The sequence below is a fragment of the Ovis aries genome, chromosome X (genome assembly GCF_016772045.2).
Source record: "Ovis aries strain OAR_USU_Benz2616 breed Rambouillet chromosome X, ARS-UI_Ramb_v3.0, whole genome shotgun sequence".
Classification (NCBI taxonomy): domain Eukaryota; kingdom Metazoa; phylum Chordata; class Mammalia; order Artiodactyla; family Bovidae; genus Ovis; species Ovis aries.
In genome coordinates, this window is record NC_056080.1 from 133,179,959 (window position 1) to 133,206,725 (window position 26,767).

The window sequence follows — 26,767 nt, forward strand, 5'->3', positions numbered from 1 at the left end:
TGGCTGTTTCTCGGGGTTACAGGCCCCAAAATCAGCCAAGCAGAACGGGATCACTGCTGCCGTCAGTTTCTTTTGGCCAAGCCGCTGATGGTTTGAGGGGGTTCTCGAGGTTACTAGGTTTCTCGTGGTCGCCACCTCTGCCTTACTTTCTCGGTGAAAAAGTGGAGCACTGAGTTAGGGCCGTGAAACCGCTGCCACCGGCTCGAAGGACCTCCATTACACCACAAACGCCACCATCTTGTTAGTCCGGCACCAGCCAACACAAAATGTCTCCAACTCCCGGAAGCCTATTATTCAGCGTGGAGCATTCTGGGAAAGGAATCTGGGCGTCTTATATTTTTAACGTACAAATTCTGCTGGGAAAATAAATGAAGGGAAATAACTAGAAAAACTGGGTTCCCAAGTGGAAAAAATATTCGCTTCCCCAGAAACTTATCTTGTAACTTCATTTAGATTCCCCAGAACTTATTCATCTTATAACTGGAAGTTGGTACCCTTTGACTAACAGTCCCCCATTTCCCCTTTCCCGCAGTCCCTAGCAACCACAATTCTACTCTGTTTTTAGGAATTTGGCTTTTAGGTTCCACATATAGTACCATCCATCTCGTCAAAAATAGCAGAATTTCCTTCTTTTCTATGGCTGAATAATATTCCGTTACACATATAAAAAATAAGCCACTTAAGAATTAACAGGTTCCCTTTTCTCCACATCCTCAGCAACACTTGTTATCTTTTTTTTTTATAATAGCCATTCTAACTGATGTGAAGTGGTAACATTGTTTTTAATGCAAGGCTTTATTGGAGCCTCTGCAGCAGCAGCGGGGAGCAAGAACAAGCAACAGATTCCCTTGCTTGCTCGCTCCCTGAGGGGAGGTGAACTTGTTCCCCATATGGAGTGAGGGTAGGGGTGTGTTCAGGGGCTGGGCCAGAGGGGTGGCTTAAGTGGTTTGCTGGGGGGGGGGCATGCTCAGTACCCTGCTTTTACACCCTGTTTTTGTTCCACGCTCTTCAAAAGGGGCAGTTGAGTTTTTTTGACTGTATCTTTTGTCCACAATTTGCCCCAACCGTGTATTCTTGCAGTTACTTTTAGTCCGATAGTTTCTTTGCATTGAGTTGCTCTAAGAGAGGTATGTTTAGATATAAGCATTGCAGCACTGCAGCAAAAGGTCTCCGGTCCTTGCCTGCTCCTTTCCCCTCTGAGAGACTCCACATCCTTATTGTTAATCGGTAAGGACTTGACTGCCTCTTCTGACACGTCTTCCAACTGGAGGAGGGCCACAGACACTAGCTGATCCTAGAGGTGTAGAAGTCCCTCAGTGACTGTTCCAAGGATCTGTCGGGACCTGGGCCAGCTGCTGGAATAGGTTGAACTCCTTGAACCATCAGGAGCCTTACTTCAAGCTTTGTATCCTAGAAGACACAAACTTACAAACTTAATGTTAAACAAGTGCTTGAAAAGGAGAACTATAATAGCCATTAAAGGGCCTAGAAAGGGAAGGAACCAGGTTAACTTTGGGAGGGTTCCCTTAACTGTTGACCAGAGGAAGTGATGTTGCCCCTGCCAGGAAACCATTCTGCTTAGGTATATATTTTTGTTAATCCCAGGGTTAAAGTTTAACATATTTATCTATTTTAGAATGGAAGATCTGGACTTGTTGGTCCCAGGAGTCCTCCCTTGGACTGAAAAGCCTTAGTGACAGGTTTACAACAGTAAGGAAGACAACAGAGCACTAGAGAAGATACAGTATGACTGATTTACTGAAAAGAAAAGCGTTATTAAAAAAAAAAATGAAAATCTCCTGCCAGAAGTCTTTTTGTACTTAGTGAGATCCAAGAGAACAAATTAGAGAATCAGTTTTCAGTTTTCCCACCCATATTGAATAGTGAGGATTGGTGGTTAATTGCCTGCTGAAATCAAGTGGCTTGTCGAATTTTCTCAATGTTGGTTTCTACCTGGTATGGGCATCAGGGTTGCTTTTTCTGGGAAACCCTGGTGCCCTGGGCTCCAAGGAAATTAAGGACTTCAATAGTATTCTGATCTGAGGCCTCCATGGTGGGGATGCATATTTATATGTCCTCTACATACTACAGAATGGCCCCTTCTTTTAGGTGTATTTCCCTCACCCAGGGCCTAGGTGAACAAGTGTGGCCTGTCCTGAAAACTCTGAGGCAATACTGTCCAACTATATTGGCCAGAGTGGGGGTTAGTCCACTTGAAGGCAAATAGATACTGAAGTGAGAGATGAACTGGGATGCAAAAGAAGGCATCCTTGAGGTCAAGCACAGTAAAATATTTGGCATCTCCAGGAATCTGGACTAATATAAGGATTGGCCACAGGTGATGGATCGGGACCACTGCATCGTTTACTACTCTAAGGCCTCATACCATTCTATATTCCCAATTTGGTTTAACTGGCAGAATAGGGGTCTTGCGTGGAGACTGACAAGGTACTAAGAGGTGATGTTTTAAGTATTTATCTATGAGGGATTGTAAACATTTTTTTCTTTCAACTTTATGGGATCCTGTCTCGTTAGGATAAGCGACTTACGGTTTAAGGTTAATTTTTACAGATTGGACACTTATAGCCTTCCCAGGGATTCTTTTGTCCCAAACAGTAGGGTTTACTGCATGTAGAATATGGCTGTGAATAGCACCTTGCTCTTCCAGCTGGTTTGTCTTAGAGTCAAGAAAAGGGACTGCTCAGGGCCTCCTTATCATAATATGGCTCCTAATAATAACATGGATCCCAGAGGTCTTCCCTAGTAGTGGAGTAGGGCACTCAGGCACAACTAAAAAGGCAGGTGAGATCAAACACTGTTCAAACTGTCAAGTGAGAGGCCCAGTGAAGTAACAGGCGTGAGTCTTTCCATCAACACCAGTCACAGTACAGCTTTTGGAGGAAGGATGCTCAGTGCAAGAGATCAGAGCAGAGTAAGTGGCTCCTGCATCCATTTTAAAATTGAATTTCTTATCTTCCATGTTAGGCTTCCCTGGTGGTTCAGTGGTAAAGGATCTGCCTGCAACGCAGGAGACTCAGAAGACTTGAGATCAATCCCTGGGTCAGGAATGATCCCCTGGAGAAGGAAATGGCTACCCACTCCAGTAGTTTTGCCTGGGAAACCCCATGGACAGAGGAGCCTGGCAAGCTACAGCTCATAGGGTCGCCGAGAGTTGGACACAACAGCTGAAGTGACTGAGCACACACCTGCCATGTCAAGAACCACCCAAGGCTCCTCAGTGGAGGTATGCATCTAGTTGGGGGTTGCCACCAGAATCCCTGGGCCACCTCAGTCATCCAGCATGGCCATATCAGGAGTAGGAGCCTCCTTTCACCCTCAGAACTGGGGACAGTTCTACTTCTAATGACCTATTTGTTTGCAGACTGGGCATAGACCAGGGGGTTCTTTTGGTACTTTGGGGCTCAATGGCCAGTTGACTTACATCTGAAACATTCTTCCTTGCTGGTTTAACTCTGAGGTGGATGGTTAAACTTCCTCGGCCCCCTTGGGCTGTCCTGAGGTTGCAATGCATGGCTAACAGCTATAGCCATCAGTTTAGCTTAAGCCATGGCCTGCCTGTTTTCACATTGGGTTCTCTCTTCCTCCTCAGCTTGATCTCTATTTTTCAATACCCCAAAGGCCAACTGTAGGAGTTGTGGAATTGGGGTTTGTGGGCCTAATTGTTAACTTCTGGAGTTTCTACCTAATATCAGGGGCAGACTGTCTGATAGGGTATTGTCCCAGCAGGGACTGATCTTTGGGAGTGGATGAATCAGTGTTAGTAAATTTTCTAAACGCCTCCACAAGCCAACCCTGAAAGAGGCCTGGATTTTCTTTTTCTTCTTGGGTCACTCCTTTTACCTTTTTCATAGTTAAATGGCTTTTTGATATATTTTCTCATCCTTTCTAATACACATTGGATCGTGTGCTTCCTAGCTTCTGTTCCCTCCTGGGACTTATAATTCCAGTAGGGCTTCTGATGTGGGACTCCATCTCCACCCATAATGAAATGCTTGAACTAGTCCCTGCCAAGTTGGTCACCACGCACCCGGGGTGCTGCCCAAATTCTTTGCTTTTCTTCAGGGATAAAGCAAGTAGACAAGACTATTTGAACATCCTTCTGAGTTAAATCAAAGGCCATAGTTAGGGCCTGAGGCCCTTCAACAAACTTACTAGGGTCTTCCAGTCTCTGTTTGGGTTGGTCTAAATTGGCTACAAGGAGGGGGCGCATATATTCTGATTGTCCCTTCACCATTTGCCACTTCCATAAGAAGACACATTTTTCCTGATCCTGGGTAACAGGAAGTTTCACTATGAGTTGCCCCAGAGGGACAAGTATCTCCCTTCTGAATTAAAGGAGGCTATAAAGGGACATAGGGAGGTGAATCTGAAGAAATAGGTGCTTCTAGGGAAGTAGGTAGCCCTGGAAAAGCAGGGGAGACTTGGTTTCCTCCCTGAAAATTGGGGCAATTAAAGGAGGATCATCTAAAATGTCAAAAGTGTTTTCTGATTCCCCATGCTTTCAATTACAGGAGCCACATAGACTAGGGTTTTAGTAAAGGACCATGAAGGCTTGAACATAGGGAACCTCAGTCCATTTTCCTATCTTGGGACAGTAAAGATTCAATTGCACAGTGGTATTGTAATTTAGAGACTAATTTTTCTCCACCCCTCCAACTTATATAAAGGCCAGACAGTGTTAAAGTTTTTCCCTTTTATGCAATTTCCAGTTTTTGAGGATATATTCCAGAGGTGTTTCTTCTGGCTTAGAAGAGGATCCTCCCATGTTGAGTAATTTGCAACCAAGACTGCTCCTAGAAATGATGCCCAGCATCTCAGAGACATTTTCTAGGAAGCTTTTGTCAGAAGACAGTCAGAGAGTTCTCTGAATCCCCTTCTTACCTAATGGGATTTTGAGCCTCCATTACTCTCCTACCACATAACCAGATATCTCTGGTTGACCCAGCCTCTCATGCCATAGTTCTGTGATAAGGGATGTTTGAACCAGTTCCAGTGCATTGCCTGGGCTCTCTTTGAGGGGGATCTGTTGTCTATAAGGCTTATGGACTAGCAACAATTTCCCCTAGGTTGGGGTGTATTCCTTGAGATTGAACATTTATGAAGCCTAAAGGATGTGGGCTGCTTAGAAGTGGCCAGCAATAGGCAGTCTGTAACAGTGTATGGGCTGCCAAGGCCTGGAGTAAAGGAGGTACCTGGGGTAAAAAAGGAACTCCTGGAGGAAATAGAGTTCGGCGCAATAGACAATGCCACAGGATCAGGCCTAGAGGTGGGGGTATTCCCACAGGGGATTCTTTTGGAACATAGAGTAAGGTGAGACACTAACCAGCAGAAGAACCCCAAACCCTTTCCCCTATCTGTTTGGTGGCTGTGATAAAAATGGGGAGAGCCTGGTGATGCCATCTGATACATGCAGCAGCAAGTATGGACCATGTTTCTTATGTAATTTAACATAATAAATGAACCAGTTTAGGATCTTTCTTTGGGATGCTCAAGAGATCCTTTGAAGAATCCAAAGTTAGTTGGAGGTTACAAGTACTGTAGTTAGAATTTAATATTTGGGAAATTAAAAAAAAAATAGCAAAAAGTTTTACCTGGTCAGATAGGATCATAGGTCACTGTGAAACAATTATTCCCTGAGCCAAGGTGACAAAAAAATTCTCAAAAGTCAATACAGATCACTTAAAGGCACAGAAACTCACATAATCTGTTATCAAGAGCAGCATTCCAAGAAAACTTTGTTCTCTTATGAGAGAAACCGAAACCAGACTTTCATCAACCTACTCCTAATAAAATTCACTTACTTAATTAAATTTAATCCAACTTTAGAAAATCCTAGCCACATACAAAATTCTTTTCTCAACTTCTGCAAACTTTCTGCAGTCATACTTTGTGCCTTAATCCTTCCCCTTAGAATTAACGAGCTCTAGGACAAAATCACCCCTTTTTCCTTTAAAATATATATATTTCCATTCCTCATACCTTCTTTTCTGAAAACACACATCCTACTTTCTTTAGGCAACCATGAACTGTCTTTTACATTAACATTCTATACATTGGTAAAGAAAATCTCAAGATGACACAAAATAGCTTTAGTTTCTCTCTCAGAAGAAGGTAAATTTACCTTCTCAAAAGCAGGTAAATTTAGACCTATTTTGCAATTAATGTTCCAATTGCTTGCTTGCTTCCTTCGCTTTAGTTGTGTCTGACTTTGCAACCCTATGGATTGTAGCCCATCAGGCTCCTCTGTCCATGGGATTCTCCAGGCAAGAATACTGGAGTGGGTTGCCATTTCCTTCTTCAGGGGATCTTCCCAGGCCAGGGACTGAACCCATGACTCTTGTGTCTCCTGCATTGGCAGGCCAATTCTTTACCACTAGTAGCACCTGGGAAGCCCAATAGTTTATTTGGAATGGCCTGAATATTCAATGAATTCCTATTATTTAACTTGATTTAGTTTTAGGTTACCAAAATTTGAAGAGGCTATTTTTAGATGGACATTTCCAAAGCATAATTATTCTTGTAGAGTTTACCAAAAAGCTCTTATCCTAGTTACATTTACTTAAAAATGTAATCATGTCAGATTGTTTTCCCTGTTGTCAAATCTCATAACAGAAAGAATATGCACTTATTGACTTTCAGTGACCCTAGCTGCAATAAGAATACTATACTTGACACTGATGATTCTAAAAACAAGACTATATTAATTAAACCCACAAGCTTAAGCTAGCTCTAATAACAGATATTAATTAAATATTGACTATCTCCCAGACCACATGAATGCAAAATGTATTCTGGTGAGTTTTTTTTATATTTCTGAGAATGTGTATAGACACTCAATTTCCTTTAAGCTAATTAAATACAGCTCATTTACAAGTTAATTTTTACATGAAAACAAACAGAACCAGAGACCTCCTCGTTTTTCTGCTTGAATTTAGAATGGCGCTTTCCCCACCTCCATCTGGGGGACTACAGGTGGATCAGGTAGTTCCTGAGAGCCCAGGGAGAATAGTTACATTGCAAAGGCAGAGAAGAGAGATGCAAGCTCCTGGAGCCAAGTTTAAAAGCTCAGTTTGCAAAGGCAGAAGAGGGGAAAATGCAAGCTCCTTTCTTTTCATTTTGTTCTTTTACATCTCACCAAGGGGACTTCTGTGGTGGTCCAGTGGTTAAGAACCTGCCTGCCAGTGCATTGGACAAGGGTTTAATGCCTGGTCTTGGAAGATTTCACACGCTGCGGAGCAACTAAGCTGGGGGTGCACCACAACTATTGAGCCCACATGCTGCAACTGCTGAAGCTCTTGTGCCCTAGAGCCAGTGCTCCACAACAAGAAAAGCCAGAGCAGTGAGAATCCAGTGCACCACAACTAGAGGAGCCCCTCACTTGCTGCAAATAGAGAAAGCCCGTCTGTAGCCATGAAGACCCAGCACAGCCAAAAAAAAAAAATTTTTTTTAATCCCACTAAGTAATGCAAGGCTGGAGTCACAAGCAAGGTGGACTGTGTTTGTATTTCAAGGTTTAAATGCTCCACTGTGCCCAAAATTTTGGCAGAGACTTGCAGAAGCAGTTGAACAAACAAAACTACATAAAACAAAAATACTAATGACAAAAACTTGCAGACACAAACAAGTAGTTTTCAGGATAAAGGGGATGGGAGTGTAGGTATAAGGATCAAGGGAGAAGTAAAGGGAGGAGGTACAGAAAAGACTGAAAAAGAGAAAGAGATGACAGAGAAATAAAGGTGAGAATACTGGGATGACAAGACTTCCAGCCACTACATGATATGAGGTTTAAACCTCTATCACTTTCCTAAATGTCCCATCAAGGACAGCATGCTGGACTGCTCTCCTTGAGCAGTCTGGTCTGCATGGTGTGAGGTGAGCCTTTCCCATCTTTGCTTGTCACCTGTCAATTGCTGGCCAGAGGAAGCATGGTCTCACAAGCTTAGAGGAGTGATACTGTAGCTGCCCAGTGTCCACTCTCTTGGAAGGAGAGGACAGAGAGAACTAGAGAGATTTCAAGAGAGGGAAAAGGACAAGTAGGAGGGGAAAGCATTGCCTGAATGAGGGTACTGAGGCCCCCAGGGGCCAGGAAGGCAGACTTATCAACCTCCATGACACTGAAACAAGATGGTCAGGTGGCTACTTGTCACCCATGGGGAAGCTGTGTTCCGCGGTCCTGGAGGTGCCCAGATCCTCTTCCCAGAAAGTACAACTGCCCCATGTTGGGTGCCATAAATCTGATACCAACCAGGTTTCTTGGCCTTCCTCAAGCAATAGAAATTGACTAGAAGTCAGACAGGAAATCCAGGGAAGAGTTTATTGGTGCCTATGCTGTCTTGGGGGTGTGGTCGGGGTGGGGCAATAGAGAACAAACAAGTTCCCTTGCGTGTTCTGTAACACAGTCTTATAAAAATGCCAATTATCCCTCAGTTAACTTTCAAATTAACTATAATCCAAGAGGAAATAAAAGCAAGATTTTTAAGGGAATTTAACAAAATAATTCATTTTATCTGTAAATAAACACATATGACTGAGCAGGCAAATCATGAAAAGAAATAATTAGAGAAGCCTTAGTTTTCCAGATATTAAAACATATTATAAAGACACTATAATTAAAACAGTTTTGTACATAAAAAGAAAAAATAAGAGATTAAAGGAACAAAGAGAATCAAAAAATAGATCCAAATATACGTGGATATTTAGCTCATGATAAAGGTGGCATTTAAAATCAGTAACTAGAGAGGTATTATTTGATAATTGATATTAGGAAAATTTGCTAACTATTTGGAAAGAATTCATATGTTAATAAAGCTGTAAAAATATATTCATAATAACATTGAGATGTCATTTGCTTTTCTCACTGTGTTGACATTTATACAAATGGTGCAAAAGAAATGATGGGTAAAATTTCTAGCTTAGTGATAACAGAGACAATACAACCAAAAAAATCGTATATGGACCAAAATTTAAACATTAAAAAACACATCTAAAAATTAGAAGAACACACAGGTCTTCCTGAGCAGGACAGATAATTCAAAAGATGTAAAGAAAGAATTGATAAATTTTGTATCATAAAGTTTTTAAAATTCTATAAAGCATAAGTCCAAAGAAAATTATAAACTGGGAAAATAATTATAATTCTTATGACAATCTAAGAGCTTGTTTTCTTAATTTACAGGAAGTTCTTGTGTATTAAGAAAAAGATGAAAAACCTAGTGGAAAAATGGGGCAAAGTAGTTCACAGAAGGAGAAATACAAATAGTTAAAGTTATGGGAAGATGTTTAATCCCACTTATTATTTAAAAAATCAAAATATTTTGAATCTCAACATGGACTATAAAACCAAAATTTAAGAGGTGAGACTTGGGAGCATGGATAAAATTTAAAATGAACTTCTGCATAGAAGGAACATACCTCAACATAATAAAAACCATATATGGTAAACCCACAGCAAACATTATCCTCAGTGGTGAAATATTGAAAGTATTTCCCCTAAAGTCAAGAACAAGACAAGGATGCCCACTCTCACCACTACTATTCAACATAGTTTTGGAAGTTTTAGCCACAGCAATCAGAAAGGAAAAAAGAAATAAAAGGAATCCAGATTGGAAAAGAAGAAGTAAAACTCTCACTGTTTGCAGATGACATGATCCTCTGCATTGAAAACCCTAAAGACTCCATCAGAAAATTACTAGAGCTAATCAATGAATATAGTAAAGTTGCAGGATATAAATTAACACACAGAAATCCCTTGCATTCCTATACACTAACAATGAGAAAACAGAAAGAGAAATTAAGGAAACAATTCCATTCACCATTGCAATGAAAAGAATAAAATATTTAAGAATAAATCTACCTAAAGAAACAAAAGACATATATAGAAAACTATAAAACACTGATGAAAGAAATCAAAGAGGACACTAATAGATGGAGAAATATACCATGTTCATGGATCGGAACAATCAATATAACAAAAATTAATATACTACCCAAAGAAATGTGTAGATTCAATGCAATCCCTATCAAGCTACCAACAGTATTCTTCACAGAACTAGAACAAATAATTTCACAATTTGTATGGAAATACAAAAAAAACCTTGAATAGCCAAAGCAATCTTGAGAAAGAAGAATGGAACTGGAGGAATCAACTTGCCTGACTTCAGGCTCTACTACAAAGCCACAGTCATTAAGACAGTATGGTACTGGCACAAAGACAGAACTATAGATCAATGGAACAAAATAGAAAGCCCAGAGATAAATCCACACACATATGGACACCTTATCTCTGACAAAGGAGGCAAGAATACAGAATGGGGAAAAGACAATCTCTTTAACAAGTGGTGCTGGGAAAACTGGTCAACCACTTGTAAAAGAATGAAACTAGAACACTTTCTAACACCACATACAAAAATAAACTCAAAATGGATTAAAGATCTAAATGTAAGACCAGAAACTATAAAACTTCTAGAGGAAAACATAGGCAAAACACTCTCAGACATAAATCACAGCAGGATCCTCTATGATCCACCTCCCAGAGTAATGGAAATAAAAGCAAAAATAAACAGATGGGACCTAATTAAACTTAAAAGCTTTGCACAATGAAGAACACTATAAGCAAGGTGAAAAGACAGCCTTCAGAATGGGAGAAAATAATAGCAAATAAAGCAACTGACAAAGAATTAATTTCAAAAATATACAAGCAACTCCTGCAGCTCAATTCCAGGAAAATAAATGACCCAATCAAAAAGTGGGCCAAAGAACTAAACAGACATTTCTCCAAAGACATACAGATGGCTAACAAACACATAAAAGATGCTCAACATCACTCATTATCAGAGAAATGCAAATCAAAACCATAATGAGGTATAGTCTCATGCTGGTCAGAATGGCTGCTATCAAAAAGTTTACAAAGAATAAATGCTGGAGTGGGTGTGGAGAAAAGGGAACCCTCTTACCCTGTTGGTTGGAATGCAAACTAGTACAGCCAGTATGGAGAACAGTATGGAGATTCCTTAAAAAACTGGAAATAGAACTGCCATACGACCCAGCAATCCCACTGCTGGGCATACATACCTAGCAAACCAGAATTGAAAGAGACACGTGTACCCCAGTGTTCATCGCAGCACTGTTTATACTAGCCAGGACATGGAAGCAACCTAGATGTCCTTTGGCAGACAAATGGATAAGAAAGCTGTGGTACATATACACAATGGAATATCACTCAGCTATTAAAAAGAATGCATTTGAATCAGTTCTAATGAAGTGGGTGAAACAGAGCAAAGTAAGTTAGAAAGAAAACACCAATATAGTATATTAATGCATATATATGGAATTTAGAAAGATGGTACTATGATCCTATATGTGAGACAGCAAAAGAGACACAGATATAAAGAACAGACTTTTGGACTCTGTGGGAGAAGGCGAGGGTGGGATGATTTGAGAGAATAGCATTGAAACGTATATTATTATTGAGAGGGTAACAGGCAGGAAGGCCAGGGGTCTCCAAACGGAGGAAATAGCCTGCAAGTGTCAGACATTCTCTTAAGCGGCAGGAGGAAACAAACTAGCGATATGTTTTCCTTCTCTATACAAATTTAAAAGGAGGTTTCTCTTAAAATACTGGGTTGCCATAATGACACTTGGTTTCACCTGAAGTTAACTATTCTCAAACCTAGAGATAACCAATGCCTTTTTCTTATGGAAATGTTTGTCTTAAGCTGTGCTAATGTACGATGCATTTACCCCAAACTCTGTCTTCAAGTTGGTTCCGCCTCTTGGCTCAGAACCTGCTTGACAAACCAGTATGTTACACTCAGATATTGTTCCTCTAATCTATGTAAATGAAACTATTTGTATGGTGTGATCTGCCCTTCTTCAAGATTCAAGTTAATCATTTTATGGCCCAGGATGAACCATTTGGTGCCAAGATTATCCCAAAATGCATCTTATGGGTGAGGGGCCTGGTGCCATTCTGAGTTTTAAGACATTCCTTTCTTCCATTAACAGACTGCTAGTGACTCACAGGCCACTCCAGTACTCTTGCCTAGAAAATCTCATGGAGTGAGGAGCTTGGTAGGCTGCAGTCCATGGGGTCACTACTAGTCGGACACGACTGAGCGACTTGACTTTCACTTTTCACTTTCATGCATTGGAGAAGGAAATGGCAACCCACTCCAGTGTTCTTGCCTGGAGAATCCAAGCGATGGGGGAGCCTGGTGGGCTGCCGTCTATGGGGTCGTAGAGTCGGACACGACTGAAGCGACTTAGCAGCAGCAGCAGCAGTGACTATATAACATCCAGCTGAAGACTAGCAGGGGGGTACGCTTTCTGGCCCCTTCTGATGCCTATGTTAGAAGCTTTCTCTATCTCCTTTATACTTTAATCAAACTTTATTACACAAAAGCTCTGAGGGATCAAGCCTCGTCTCTGGCCCCGGATTGAATTCTTCTCCTCCAGGGACCAAGAATCCCGGCATCTTTGCGTGATTCAACAACAACCTTTCATTATCATATGTGAAATAGATCGCCAGCCCAGGTTTGATGCATGAGACAGGGTGCTTAGGGCTGATGCACTGGGATGACCCTGAGGGATGGGATGGGGAGGGAGGTGGGAGGGAGAGTTAGGATGGGGAACACATGTACGCCCATGGCTGATTCATGTGAATGTATGGCAAAAACCACTACAGTATTGTAAAGTAATTAACCTCCAATTAAAATAAATTTAAAAAAAAAGAAAAAATAAATAAAATGAACTCCCACTTTGACTCAGTGATTTCACTTCTAGGAATTTATACTGAGGACATAGTGCTACAATTGTAAAATACATATGTAAACAAAGGTTCCCAGGTGGTGCAGCAGTAAAGAATCTGCCTGCCAATGCAGGAGACACAGGGTTCGATCCCTGGGTCTGGAAGATCCCCTGGAGGAGGAAATGACGACCCACTCCAGTATTCTTGCATGGAGTATCCCATGGAAAGAGGAGCCTAGCAGACTACAGTCCATAGGGTCGTAAAGAGTGGGTCACAACTGAGCACACACGCATATGTAAACAAAGGTCCCCACTGTTGCAGTTTTGTAATAGACAAAGATTGGGAAGAGGCTAAATATAAACCAGTAATAGATAGGTTGAATTTTAGTAAATTCACACTACAGAATATTATTACAGCTGATAAAATGTTGTACACAGTGTATAAGGTGAAAAATAGTGTGCAGAATAATTTCCATAGTATGATCTCAAATTATTTTTAAAAGGCACATGTGTACACACACTCACATATAATGTATCTACATTATTTTCTTTTTGGTGGTGTATGGGAAACAAAAAAATACCTGAGTCAGTTGAAAAGTTAACAGCAGTTTTCACAGGATTTATCCTAGGACTGAGGTAGATGGGTTATCATGGTGGTTATAAGAAGAGTGAAAAATTTGAGACATTTTTACTTTCTGCTTCTCTCTTTTCCTAGTTAACACTTTCTTTCCTTAATGTTAATTCAAAATTTCTCTCCTTTCACTCAGCAAGGAAACATTACCCAGTCCCCAGACACTGCTTCTTCTTTCAGCATATTAACAGTGTTCCTTTCCTTCAAAGTATTTTGCTCAGTTTGTATGTATATGAGATTATTTCATTATTTTCTTCACTATGAGAGCAGAGTTAGTATCTGCTTTTGCTCATCAACTTATTCACAATAAGCACAGTACTTGTGACAACTCTCCCTCTTCATCTCCCACTCCCAATATTTTGATGTAGACAATTATATTTTCTCAGTCTTACATAAAGAGTTATGAGAGTGCAGTAGTTAAACATCTCCCCCATCACACAAACACAGATGGAGAAAAACACAGCAGAAACAAATAGCAAACATCACACTAAATGGTGAAATTTTAGGGGCATTCTCAAGGATAAAGTCAGGAGGCCCTCAGTCATCATTATTATTCAACATAGTTCTGGAGGTTCTGGCTGATGTGGTACACCCAGAAAATGAAACAATAAGAGATACAATGATTGGAAAAGGCAAAATTTAAAAAAATCATCATTTTCAGATGATCATGTATGCATACTTAGAAAAACCAAAGTTATCAACTGAAAAACTACCAGCATACCTCTGTGTATTGTGGGTTCATTTCCAGACTACCATAATAAAGCTAGTATTCCAATAAAGTGAGTCCGGTGTTTCTTTGGCTTCTCAGTGCACAAAGAAGTTTTGTTTATACTATTATTAGGTAGGAAGTTAAGCATGAGTAACGAGGGGTGGCCTAGCCAAAAAGGATGCAAGCTGATCTCTAAACCCCATCCCAGACATCCCCAGGAGAGCTCACAAATCCCTACAAAAATAACCGCAGAGACTTTTCCAATTCCTGCACATGTTCCCTAAGCACACAGTGGATACAAACTAACCGCAGGGGCTTTTCCAAGTAACCTTAGGCAGCTAAGAGCCCATTGTGCTGTGCTGAGTTGCTTCAGTTGGCGCCGACTCTTTGCCATCCTATGGACTATAGCCTGCCAGGCTCCTCTGTCCATGGGATTCTCCAGGCAAGAATACTGGAGTGGGTAGTCATTCTCTTCTCCAAGGGATCTTCCCAATCCAGGGATCAAACCCGCGTCTCCTTCAGCTCCTGCATTGCAGGCAGATTCTTTACCCACTGAGCCACCTGGGAAGCAGGAGCCCATTAAAGGCTCATAAATATTCTACACATATATACTTCATGGCAAATAGATGGGGAAACAGTGGAAACAGTGGCTGACTTTATTTTGGGGGGGGGGCTCCAAAATCACTGCAGATGGTAATTGCAGCCATGAAATTAAAAGACCCTTGCTCCTTGGATAGAAAGTTATGACCAACCTAAACAGCATATTAAAAAGCAGAGATATTACTTTGCCAACAAAGGTCCGTCTAGTCAAGGGTGTGGTTTTTCCAGTAGTCATGTATGGATGTGAGAATTGGATATAAAGAAAGGTGAGTGCCAAAGAATCGATGCTTTTGAACCATGGTGTTAGAGAAGACTCTTGAGAGTCCCTTGGACTGCAAGGAGATCCAACCAGTCCATCCTAAAGGAGATCAGTCCTGGGTGTTCATTGGAGGGGCTGATGTTGAAGCTGAAACTCCAGTACTTTGGCCACCTGATGCGGAGAGCTGACTCATTTGAAAAGACCCTGATGCTGGGAAAGATTGAGGGCAGGATGAGAAAGGGACGACAGAGGACGAGATGGTTGGATGGAATCACTGACACAACGGACATGGGTTTGGTTGGACTCCAGGAGTTGGTGATGGACAGGGAAGCCTAGCGTGCTGTGGTTCATGGGGTCGCAAAGAGTCAGGCACAACTGAGTGACTGAACTGAACTGAAACTGGTAACAGATTGAATTAATGGAAGACATACATAGGCTGTTATATAACTTGCAGTTGTCAGTTGGCCTTGAGTGTATGCCCATTTGCATTCCATTTCCTTGCTTGGTGGTGGGTACAAGCCCTATTTTGTACAGGGCATAACCAAAAGGAGGAGACAGGAAGTATAAAAAAGTGGAAGCCAAGAAAGTATATAAAGGGGGAAGCAAAGAGAGATTATGAGGACAACTCCTTTGGGATTGGCCTGTTCCCATGTCTTGGGAGTGTCTGTTTAATAAAAGATCTGTCTGCTTGAGCTAAACTGAGCTGTAACCTGCCTGATGTTTTAAACCCTTTAGTCCGCCATTCCAAATATTTGTTACAATGAGATAAGAACAGAAGAAGAAAAATAAACTGGTCTGACACTATAGTGTAGCTTTTTAAGTGTACAACAGTATTATGTCTTTAAAAATGTACTTAGGGACTTCCCTGATGATCCAATGGCTAAGACTCTGTGCTCCCAATAAAGGGGGCCTAGGTTTGATCTCTGGTCATGGAACTGATCCCACATGCCCCAAATAAAAGTTCGCATGCTGCGACTAAAGATCCTGTGTGCCACAACTAAGACTTGGCACAACCAAATAACTAATTTAAAAAAATGTGTATGCTTTAATTTAAAAATGTTATTAGTAAAAAATGCTAATCATCATTTGGGCTTTCAATGGATTGTAATGTTTTTGCAATAGTAACATCAAAGATCAACAGATCACCATAACAAGTATAATAATAATGAAAAAGTTTGAAATATTGCAAGAATTACCAAGCTGTAATACAGAGACATGAAGTGAGCACATGCTGTTGGAAACGTGGCACCAACAGACTTGCTCGACACAGTTGCCACGAACCTTCATTTTGTAAAAAACACAATATCTGTGAATCACAATAAAACAAGGCAGAATAAGATGATTTATGCCTGTATTAGAAATATTAAGAAAGGTCACTAAAAGTAAACATGTCAGAATTATTTCCTTTGCCAATAACCTGGTAGAAAATATAATCATAAAAGGAATATCATCCCTCCAAAGCAACAAAACCATAAAACACCTAAGAATAAACTTAACAAGTAATGAGTATGAACTACCTGAAGAAACATAAAATTTATTGACGATCATAAAGCCTGGCGTGCTGCAGTCCATCGGGTTTCAGAGTTAGACATGGCTGCGCAACTAAACAACAAGAAGCAGAGGTTGACATGGATAGAAAGACCCAATTTTTAAAGATATCATTTCTAAAATTAAAGTGCAGATTCACTGCACTTTAATGAGATTGTTAAAAGTGATTGCTTTCAGAACAATTACTGGTGGAACAGGCATTACAGGGAACTTTCACATTCCACTTAATACATTTCTGTGTTGTTTGCACATTAAAAAATATTAAGAATGTGTATAATGTGGGAGAGAGAAAAACAGAGGTTGATTACCACTAAAGGGATATATCTTTTTTTTTCTGAGATTTTTTAAGTCATAAATGATGTCTATGAGAATCTGATGAGAGTTATGACCCTTCTTTGAACTAAAATGAACACCTGCATGCACATGACTTTGATACAATTTTAGGTAGAACACAGAGGCGGCCAGTTGAGAACACCTACTCTACATTTATCAGGACAGTCAGTGGGGAGAGGTGTACATATGGCTGAGGGGGCACCAAGGTGAGTGTGGGCTGCAGGCAGTGAACCAGCAACAAGGCTGGGTTCCCCCTGGATGCCCTGAGGTAAGAAGGCCGGAGGTGAGAGGCCAGTAGGGTGTATCTCTCAGGTCAGGTGGTATCAGCAGACAGCATAAGGAACAAGGATAACTGGGCCACCGTGAATCAGGGCAGAGCAGGGCTGGCAGGCCTGGGTGTTTTTCCCCCGCAATTGCTTCTTTAGGCTTCATGGAAATCTGCAGGAGTAGGTGGGAACAGCAGTCCCTTCTCTGCATCCCTGAGTTATCTCTGTGCGAATGTGAAGTATGGAGGGAGAAAAGAAGTCAGGTTGGTCACCTGAGTAAAGTGGCGTTTACCACCTTGGTCACCTGTCCATATATATTTTAGGAGTGAGCAAAGAGAGTCAGGTGCCACAATGCAGGGGATGAGAAACTCCGGAACATAGGGGAGGTGGGAAGGCATCACCTTCCTCCCTCCCCTCTTGACAAGGCAGGGATAATTTCTCCATCTCTCACACCCTCAACTTCTTCAGCCATAGTAGGTGGTAGTTTAGTTGCTAAGTCAAATCCAACTCTTTGCAACCCCATGGACTGTAGCCTGCCAGGCTCCTCTGTCCATGGGATTCTCCAGGCAAGAATACTAGAGTGGGTTGCCATTTCCTCCAGGGGATCTTCCCAACCCAGGGATCAAACCTGTGTCTCCTGCATTGGCAGGTGGACTCTCTGCCACTGAGGCACCAGGGAAGCCCTGGTAGGTAAACAGTTAATCCGGGACAGGTGTTTCGAAAAGCCAAAAAATCACAAGAGGTTCACACGGCAGTCGGTCAAAACTTTGAGGTAACAATGTATTTCTTTCTTTAATCAAACAAGATATGATTGTATTGCTTTTATCAAGTTGTAAGTTGACCCAAAATTTGAAAATGTAATAGATCATTTGTTTAAAATGGCCAAGACTAGACAACCAGTCATCTTTGTGGACTAATATATAGACCATGTGAAAAATGTTTTCAATTTTAAAACTGTATTATTTTTAGAAACTTTCTATATTTAGAAAGCTTCTTTTTGACTGTAACCAGTGGAAACATTTTCCTTGTGTTAGAAATAAATATAATAAAATTAATGAGGCCTTTAGGGTTATTCCCTCACACTTAAATTCTTTTCCACTCAAACAAAAGTAGCATCATTTTCTCTATATAGGAATAATGCATTACTGATTTTTAAAAAATGAACAGAAAAGTTTAAGAAAGTAAGATATTCCCACTGCCCATCTTTTTCTGAGATCTTAAATCTAATTTCGTAGAGAGGTATAGGAGAGAAGCTGTTCATTTGAGGCTGGGAAGGGGAGAAGGTAGGGAGAGTTGGGTGGACAGGGAGTAGAGGAGAGAAAAATTACTTCTCAAAGAGTAAGAAAAGACCGATGGATATGGGAACAGTTGTCTCTGTTAACCAAAGAAAGGCAAATGCCAACTACAAGAGAAGCTACTTCTGGTTTCTGGGATCAGCAGAGGAACATGAGTGGCAGGACCTGCTGTGGAGGGGAAGGAAGGGGGTGGGCCAGCTCCTGCCGCACTGCTGGTGGGAGTGGTAATTGGGGTCCTGAGCTCACGAGTGACGTGGCTCTCACGTGAGCGGGAGCTAGACGTTTGCAGCCGTCCTTCTAATCCTGGTCTTCGTTTGGTCCGGTTGCCATCTCCCTTTCACCTCGAAGGCGGGCGGGCTTGTGGCCAGGAGAAGAGGAGGAGGAGGTAACTCTGCCCTGCTGCAGCAGGTCTCTGTGTGAATGGGCTCTGGCCTGGGGGATTCCCGCGGTGCTGGTAGCGGAGGGTGGAGACGACCGAGGGACAAGGCTCGCTTTCTCCACACCCTTGCACTATTTCCTCGGCACTTCCAAGAACAAAAATGGTGGACACTTGGGAGCCAGATTCCAGGGGACATCCCAGACCAGGAGAGGGGAAACCTGAAACCTTTGACATCCAGGGCCTTGTATCGGGAAGGACCCGTGTTAAGATTCTTGTCCAGTGTGCTGCTCCATCTAGCAACAAGAATTTTGGAGCTGTGCGTCTGTCTTGTCATTCCCCGTGTCTTTCGGTAGGGCGCTGTACCACGCCGGGCAAAGGAATAAAGAATCTGCCCCGAAGCCCAGCAGGTCCGTGTAAATGTGGGATTGCCCCGCGACTCCTACAAGGATGAGGATGGCTGGGCTTCTCGCCCTAACCCGGGCGCATTATTGACTCCCAGTTACCTCCCTGCCATTTGATACAGGAAATAGGATATGACAACGTGCGCAGGAAAAACAGTTGTCTTTGGGGCCGCGAATGCATCAGGGAGGGGGAATCAGATCTTGGGGTTTTCTTTCGCTCCTCTGGTTATCCGCACTCCTTCGCCCCGCCTCCCCTCTTTCCAGTTGTTCCAAAGGGGTGTGGTTTTTCCTGGGAAAATGGCTGACGGCTGGGGTTGGGGCTGAGACTCGGGGCTGGGGGATGGGGTGGATGGACGCAGTTGCTGGAGAAGGCTGCTGTTATCAGAGTCCTGAGAAGTGGGGATAGGGTGAAAGACCAAAAAGTGAAATCCGTTTGACAACCAGGACCTTGGATTCGGAAAAGCTGGTATTGGGACTGTCTGAAGTCCTGTTCTGTCTGCCTAGCCATCCCATCTCTGCCGTGTCTCCTGTCTGTGTCTGTGGATCTTGCGCCTGAAGGCCAGTTCAACCCTAGGAGCAGGAAGAAGAGGAAAATTGCCCTGTAACAAGTAGGTCAGAGTGAAGGTGGTGGCACTATTTAGAGATCCCTGGGGTGGAGAAAGGTGAAGACTGCAAACTCCAGAGGGCCTGTGGACATACCCCTCCTTCTCTCTGGATCATTGCAGAGCTTGCAAAAGAAAGCGCTCTGCAGGGAAAGAAGTGGTTGGGAGGACGTAGGTGTCTTCGAGAGTCCTGGGGTGGGGGTGGGGGTAGGGAGGACCTTACTCCAAGTTACTCTTCGGTCCCAGAGTTGTCAGTTCTTAGGTTACATGGAGGCGGAAACCTAGACGAGGAAGGAAGGAAATTGCTCCGGAGCAGTGAATGTAATGGGTGGGGGTAGGAGTATCCTGGTACCTCTGAGCTGGTGGGGGTGGCGGAGGCCAGGGTGGAATTCGAGAGCTTTGTGCATTTTACGCCTGTCTAGCTGCTAGATACTCACTCTGGCTCCACCACCATCCATTTTGTTACAGGGAAGTAGTTGTGGCAGTCACCTTCGAAGGCGGTGACTTTTTTCGGGGGATGGGGTAGGGTGGAGGTTTGGAGGAGGTCGTAGGAACGGAGTGGGGGGAGGGGTGACGGGTCAAAACAAACTTTCAAATCAAAGCCGCAGCTCAGTGAGGAGAGGAGGGTAACCGAAGATGGGAAATACTGGGCTCCGCAGGACTAGGGCCAGTGATGCCAGAGAGGAACGTGTGTCCCGTCTTGGATGAGGTTCATCTGTCTGTCCCCTGAGCGCTCAGCTCCACCCTCCCCACCCGCTTTGTTCGCAGGTTTGCAGGAAATCGCTGTTACTCCAGGCCAGAAATCGAAGGAAGAAACTGCCTGGACCTTTGCCGGTGTATGTGGGGGTGCCTCTGCCTCCAGGACATCTGCACGGGCAGGGGAGGTAGGGAACTGATTAGTTGTCTTAAATTTAACGTACTGGAGTGGGGTAGTTGAAGAAGACGTTGGAGAATCTGGAGGTGGGGAAACTTCCAAAATTCCTGATTGAAAAAAGGAATCAGTGATCTCGCTTTGAGTCCCTGCCATGTGTCTATTTGTTTGGTCTGTTTGTAGGTCTGTAGGTCAGTCTGTCTGCATGCAAAGGCGCAAAAAGGAGGAGACTGAAGCCTTAAATCTTTTATCCTTATGTCCCCAAATACCTGTAGCTGCAGCAGAGCCTGCTGGCTGTAGCTGAAGACTCCGCAGCCCCATCTCCCCCGCATTTCGACTTGGGAGCACTCCTCTAGCCAGAGCAAGTCCTCCAGACACTCCCTGTATCATGGGCCGAACTCGGGAAGCTGGCTGCGTGGCTGCTGGTGTGGTGATCGGGGCTGGAGCCTGCTACTGTGTATACAGGCTGACCTGGGGAAGAGATGAGAACGAGATCATCTGGAACGAGGACGACGATGAGGAGGAGGAATCTCGCGATATTTCAGAGACTGGGAAAGGAGCTAAGGCTAATGCTGGGGCGGGGGCTGGAGCCAGACTTCAGGGTGACGCAAAGGCCAAGGCTGAGGTAGCTGTGGAACTCAAGAGTGGACCTGATGTAAAGGCAGAGGCCCACTCAAAGGCCGAGAGTGGAGGTGGCCTAGAGGCCAAGGCCAAGGCTCTTTTCAGCACCCTGAAGGAACAGGCAAGTGCAAAGGCAGGTAAAGCTGCCAAGTTGGGTACCATCTTTGGGACCAGGGCTCTCGCACCTGGTTTTCCCTGCCTAGGAGTCAGGGGTGGAGGCTGCCACCCTGTGAGGAGTGGAGCCAGGGCTGGGAGCAAGGATAGTGGCAAGTCCAAGGGAAGGACCAGAAGTAAGAGCACCAGGACTCCAGCTTTGTTATGGCCCGTTCGAAAGGGCAAGTTTAACTTTCCCTATAAAATTGATGATATTCTGGGTGCTACTGACCTTCAAAAGGTCCTTAACATCTTAGAAAGATCTAACGATCCTTTTATTCAAGAAGTAGCCTTGGTCACTCTGGGTAACAATGCAGCATATTCATTTAACCAAAATGCCATTCGTGAATTGGGTGGTCTCCCAATTATTGCAAAACTGATAAAAACGAAAGATCCCATTATTAGGGAAAAGGCATACAATGCCCTTAATAACTTGAGTGTGAATTCAGAAAATCAGGGCAAGATTAAGATATACATCAGTCAAGTGTGTGATGACACCATGCTCTGTCGTTTGGACTCAGCCGTGCAGATGGCTGGTCTAAGACTGTTAACCAACATGACTGTGACTAATCATTACCAGCATTTGCTTTCCTATTCTTTTCCAGACTTTTTTGCTTTGTTATTCCTGGGAAATTACTTCACCAAGATTCAGATTATGAAACTAATCATAAACTTTACTGAAAATCCGGCCATGACAAGAGAACTGGTGAGTTGCAAAGTGCCGTCAGAATTGATTTCCCTCTTTAATAAAGAATGGGACAGGGAGATTCTTCTGAATATCCTTACCCTATTCGAGAATATAAATGACAACATAAAAAATGAAGGGCTTGCCTCATCCAGGAAAGAATTCAGCAGAAGTTCACTTTTTTTCTTATTCAAAGAATCTGGAGTGTGTGTCAAGAAAATCAAAGCGTTAGCAAATCACAGTGATCTGGTCGTGAAAGTAAAAGTCCTGAAGGTATTGACCAAACTCTAATTAGGAGTCTGTCCCAAAAAATATCAAGGAAATTTGTTTAGTTTGAAGTTGGGAACAATGCATTTTGTAAATTCTTTATTTTTCACTGTGCTTATATGGCAAAAAGATCCTCTCAGCTGCTATTTTGGAATAATGACTATTACATGTCATCAACAGTGATGCTGACTGTGATGGTTTGTTTTAGGCTAGATCATGTTAAGGATGTCAGATGAATACTAGAGCTTGTACAAAGAAAGCATTTATTGATTCTATCTTGCTACCTAGATTGAGATATTTTTACTCTTAAACTGACAGCAACCTAACCACAAATAAACTATACTTTTGTATTGGTTTACATCTGTTAATCTTGTGTTTCATCAATAAAGTTGTGTGTTTTAACCAGCAAAAAATTATCATGTTCTTGAGTTGATGATAAATGTGGAGAGGCAAGATGTATGGAAACAAAATGGTGGTGACAAAACTGGGAGCCTCTAATCATGGCCAGCTCTTTCCTATGGCAGAAACTTATGCAAGCAACGATGCTCTCCTCCGAAGAGGGGATGCTTAAGTAGTGGGCATGAAAGATGGGATAAGGACAGGGCAGAAGAGCATTGGAGGAGGGAGGAGTTGTGGGAAGAAAAGCATGGAGGTTGTAACTTTCCAGAGGAGGCTGGCTTGCATGGAATACAAAGTGTGGGGACGGGAGTGATGGGAAATACAGTCCAGCACTTGGGGTGAGTCCCATGCATTGAGGACCCCCAATTTCTAAACTGAGGTGTATATGTATTATTCCACCCACCCCTGGGAGACATCAAAGCCTTTTGTGACCAGAGGAATGAATGACAGGATGAAAGGGAAATTATGTGACTGACTTGTGTGCAGAATGAGTCAGAGTTGGGGTAGGGACAGGTGTAGCCACTGGAGATTGCATCATCGTATAAGGAATTTATCACCATAGATGCTAAGGTGTGAAATTTCACTGATGACCGTGGGAGTGGTAAGGGGAGGAAGGATGCGAGAGATGCTTTGAGTGAAGAAGTGCTGCAACCTATCCTGGGAACAGACAGAAAGGGACAATTTCATTGTAGGGTACTGAGGGCATTTGCTAGAAAAACATCCTCTTTTTTGTCCAACTCTGGTATCTATGGGAGTGAATACATTAGTTATTACTCTGAAGTTATGAGAAAATAGAATAAATAATAATTTTTAGTGTTTCTATCAGCTTTCCTTTACAAGGTTAGTTGGGGCAGGGCCTTTATGGAACCATCGAGGCGGCTGTTGACATCCATACTGGAGATCTTCCTCCCTTCCATCCCAAAGTGTGCTGAAGTGTGGGAGGAGGGGCACCTTCAAACTGTGCTAGTGGGACCATGCTTGGGACAAGACCCATCTGGATACATGTTTCAGAAGCTTTCAAGATGTGCATGCTCTTTGACCCAGAGATTCTACCTATAGAAATTTGTCTTGAAATAAGCACTTGGCTAAGAAATTAGGGTATGTCTATGCATTGAAACATTATGTAACTCTTGAAAATGTTGATGGTCAACTATGCTTTTTTACATGGAAAAAATTCAGCATATAATCTTAGGTGGAATAGCCAATTACATTACCATATACTATATTCAATTTTTGATAAACATAAAATATTTACATGTATTATAATTTCTGAAAGGTTATATACCAAAATATGAAAAGTGGCTATGAGTAACAGGATAATGAATAAACTTAATATTAAATCTTTTCCTTCATCTATATTAAAATGATTAGCTATCATCTCCATTCTGTCACATAATTGCCATTTCTTTTTTTTGGTGAGAACAGTTAAAATGTATTCCATTAGCAATATTAAAGTATATGATACAGTATTACTAGCTATAATCACCATGTTATACATTAGATCCCAGAACTTGTTAATCTTATAACTGGAAATTTGTACCCTTTGACCAACATCTCCCCATTTCCTCCACCCCCCAGCTCCCAATAAATACCACTCTACTCTTGAGTTTGTCTTTTTTAATTCCACATGCAAGTGATACCATACAGCATTTTATTTTACACAGTCTGAAATTTCACCTAGCATAAATGCCCTCAAATTTTACTGAAGTTGTTGAAGATGGTAAGTTTTCCTTCTTTCTCATGGCTGTGGTATATATACTGCATCTTCTTTATCCATTCATTTGTTGTTGGAAACGTAGATTGTTTTCATATCTTGGTTATTTTGAATAATGCTGCAATGCTCATGGGTGTGCAGATATCTTTTTTAGATCTTGTTTTTATTTTCTTTGGACATATATCCATAAGTGGATTGCTGGATCACATGACAGTTCTGTTTATCAAATTTTAAGGAACTTTCATACTGTTTCCATAGTGACTGTACCAACTGGCATTTCCACCAGCAGTACACAAGGATTCCCTTTCTCCATGTTCTCATCAACGCTTGTTATCTCTTGTCTTTTTGATGATACCCGTTATAACAGGTGTGAGGTGATACTTCGTTGTGGTTTTGATTTCTCTTTCCCTGATGATTAGTAGGTGTTGAGTATCTTTTTGTGTATCTATTGGCCTAGTAGATTTTAAATAAACTGATACATTCCTCTGAAAAATAAGATCTTTGTTCCTTTCTGAGAGCTGAAAGTGTTTCCTCAATTCCATCATCAATTTTTATAGCATTGTATGGGTTTAGACATGAAGACATAAAGCATAAGTGTTTCTAAGAGTAGGGCTGGTGGAATTTTGGAAATATACGTTTCTGGATTTAACACATTCCTTATAAATGTTTTTTAAGTGTTCTGTTTTCATCAAAGAAATTCATTGTAAGTATACTCTGTATTTTAAAGTGTCACTTGGTGACTTGAGAGTCAAATTTTGTGTTTATGTTAAAATTGTCATGGCACTAAGTAGTGCCACTGTATTCACTGATCATAAGATGGACACTTCCTTACCCCACCCCCAGTTTTAGTATTTCTGAAGTTATGATAGGTCTTACAGTCTTGTCAAAGTTTAAATAAAAGTTTTTTTTTTCATTCTCAGTAGTATATAAAATAATGATGTATCTAATAATCAGAGGCATCTTAGATCAATGAAATTGTTTTTTGTCAATGAGACTATGTAAAGACATACTTAATACACAGAGGATGCATTTGTTCCATGATAAGTATCACTTTCTACTGATAAGAAATTTTGCAGTAGTTTGAGTTAGGCAAGTGGCAGAGGGTTGAGGGGTAGTCCTCAGACTCACCCTACTGAAAGACTGTCTAAATCAAGAGAATCTGATTTAGTGGAGAAATCAAGAGAATCTGATTTAGGTGGAGGCTGCCACCCTGTGAGGAATGGAGCTAGGGCTGAGAGCAAGGATAGTGGAAAGTCCAAGGGAAGGACCAGAATTAAGAGCACCAGGACTCCAGCTTTGTTATGGCCTGTTCAAAAGGGCAAGTTCAACTTTCCCTATAAAAGTCACCATATTCTGGGTGCTACTGACCTTTGAAAGGTCCTTAACACCTTAGAAAGATCTAAAGATCCTTTTATTCAAGACGTAGTCTTTGTCACTCAGGGTAACAATGCAGCATATTCGTTTAACTAAAATGCCATTCGTGAATTGAGTGGTCTCCCAATTATTGCAAAACTGATAAAAATGAAAGTTTCCTATTAGGAAAAAGGCAATTAGAATAATAGTACTCAAATTTTGTAAGCAGGGTATTTATATCAAAGACATGTATGTTCCAGAAGAAAAGAGGTGGGTGGTACCTAGCACTTGTCAGACACTAGCATTTTATATATTTCCCTCCCACTTCCACCTTAATGTCAATAATCCTGTCAAGTAAATATTATATCTTTGCTAAGGAAGAAATGAGATGTAGATAAGTTGGGTAAGATTCCCAAGATGACTCAGCCAGAGGTAGAGCCCGTGGCCTTCCAAACATGAACAACTGTTTGCTTTAAAATGCTTTTGAAACAATTTTAAATTTAAGACATAGTTGACTTGATCCTTGTTGAACGGAATCTATTGGATGACCACATGTTCACAGTTGCTTATAAACTATTTCAGTTCAGTTCAAAAAAAAAATAAAAATAAAATCCTCATTATAGAGCCAAACATCAGTATAATGCCTCCATAGATACCCAGCACAAAACTCCTCTTGATGAAGACAGAGATGGAGATGAGGTTCTGTATATTGATTACATAACTTTGTAGATATCCACACAGCAAGATGTAGAAGAAAGAGTAAAGTCTTAGAAGTTGCCTACAGGTGAGGCTTGGGTGGGTGAGAAACAAAGATACTGATATGTATATTACTGCTCCTATGTGTCAGGTAGGGCGAATAGTTGGAGATTGGAGTAAATAATAAACTTCTATATTGATAACTTGGAGTGCTGAGTGA

General features: G+C 41.9%; 1 protein-coding gene across 4 annotated transcripts; it reads left to right on the forward strand.

The window, feature by feature from the left end:
- Window positions 1-18,700: 18,700 nt before the first annotated feature.
- Window positions 18,701-22,798, forward strand: ARMCX1 (armadillo repeat containing X-linked 1). 4 transcript variants are annotated; one of them, XM_042241673.2, is made up of 4 exons: window positions 18,701-18,814; window positions 19,691-19,794; window positions 20,557-20,672; window positions 20,935-22,798. In XM_042241673.2, exon 4 carries the CDS (start codon window positions 21,048-21,050, stop codon window positions 22,407-22,409), a length of 1,362 nt encoding a protein of 453 aa, XP_042097607.1. In that variant the 5' UTR covers window positions 18,701-18,814; window positions 19,691-19,794; window positions 20,557-20,672; window positions 20,935-21,047; the 3' UTR covers window positions 22,410-22,798. The 4 variants fall into 4 exon arrangements, with proteins under 4 accessions (XP_042097607.1, XP_011963084.1, XP_042097608.1 ...); XM_012107694.5 differs by having other exon boundaries at window positions 18,701-18,791; window positions 19,631-19,794; XM_042241674.2 differs by having other exon boundaries at window positions 18,701-18,791; window positions 20,843-22,798.
- Window positions 22,799-26,767: the final 3,969 nt, after the last annotated feature.

Coding starts and splice junctions, on each gene's coding strand:
- ARMCX1 (XM_042241673.2), top strand. CDS start 21,048: ATGGGCCGAACTCGGGAAGCTGGCTGCGTGGCTGCTGGTGTGGTGATC.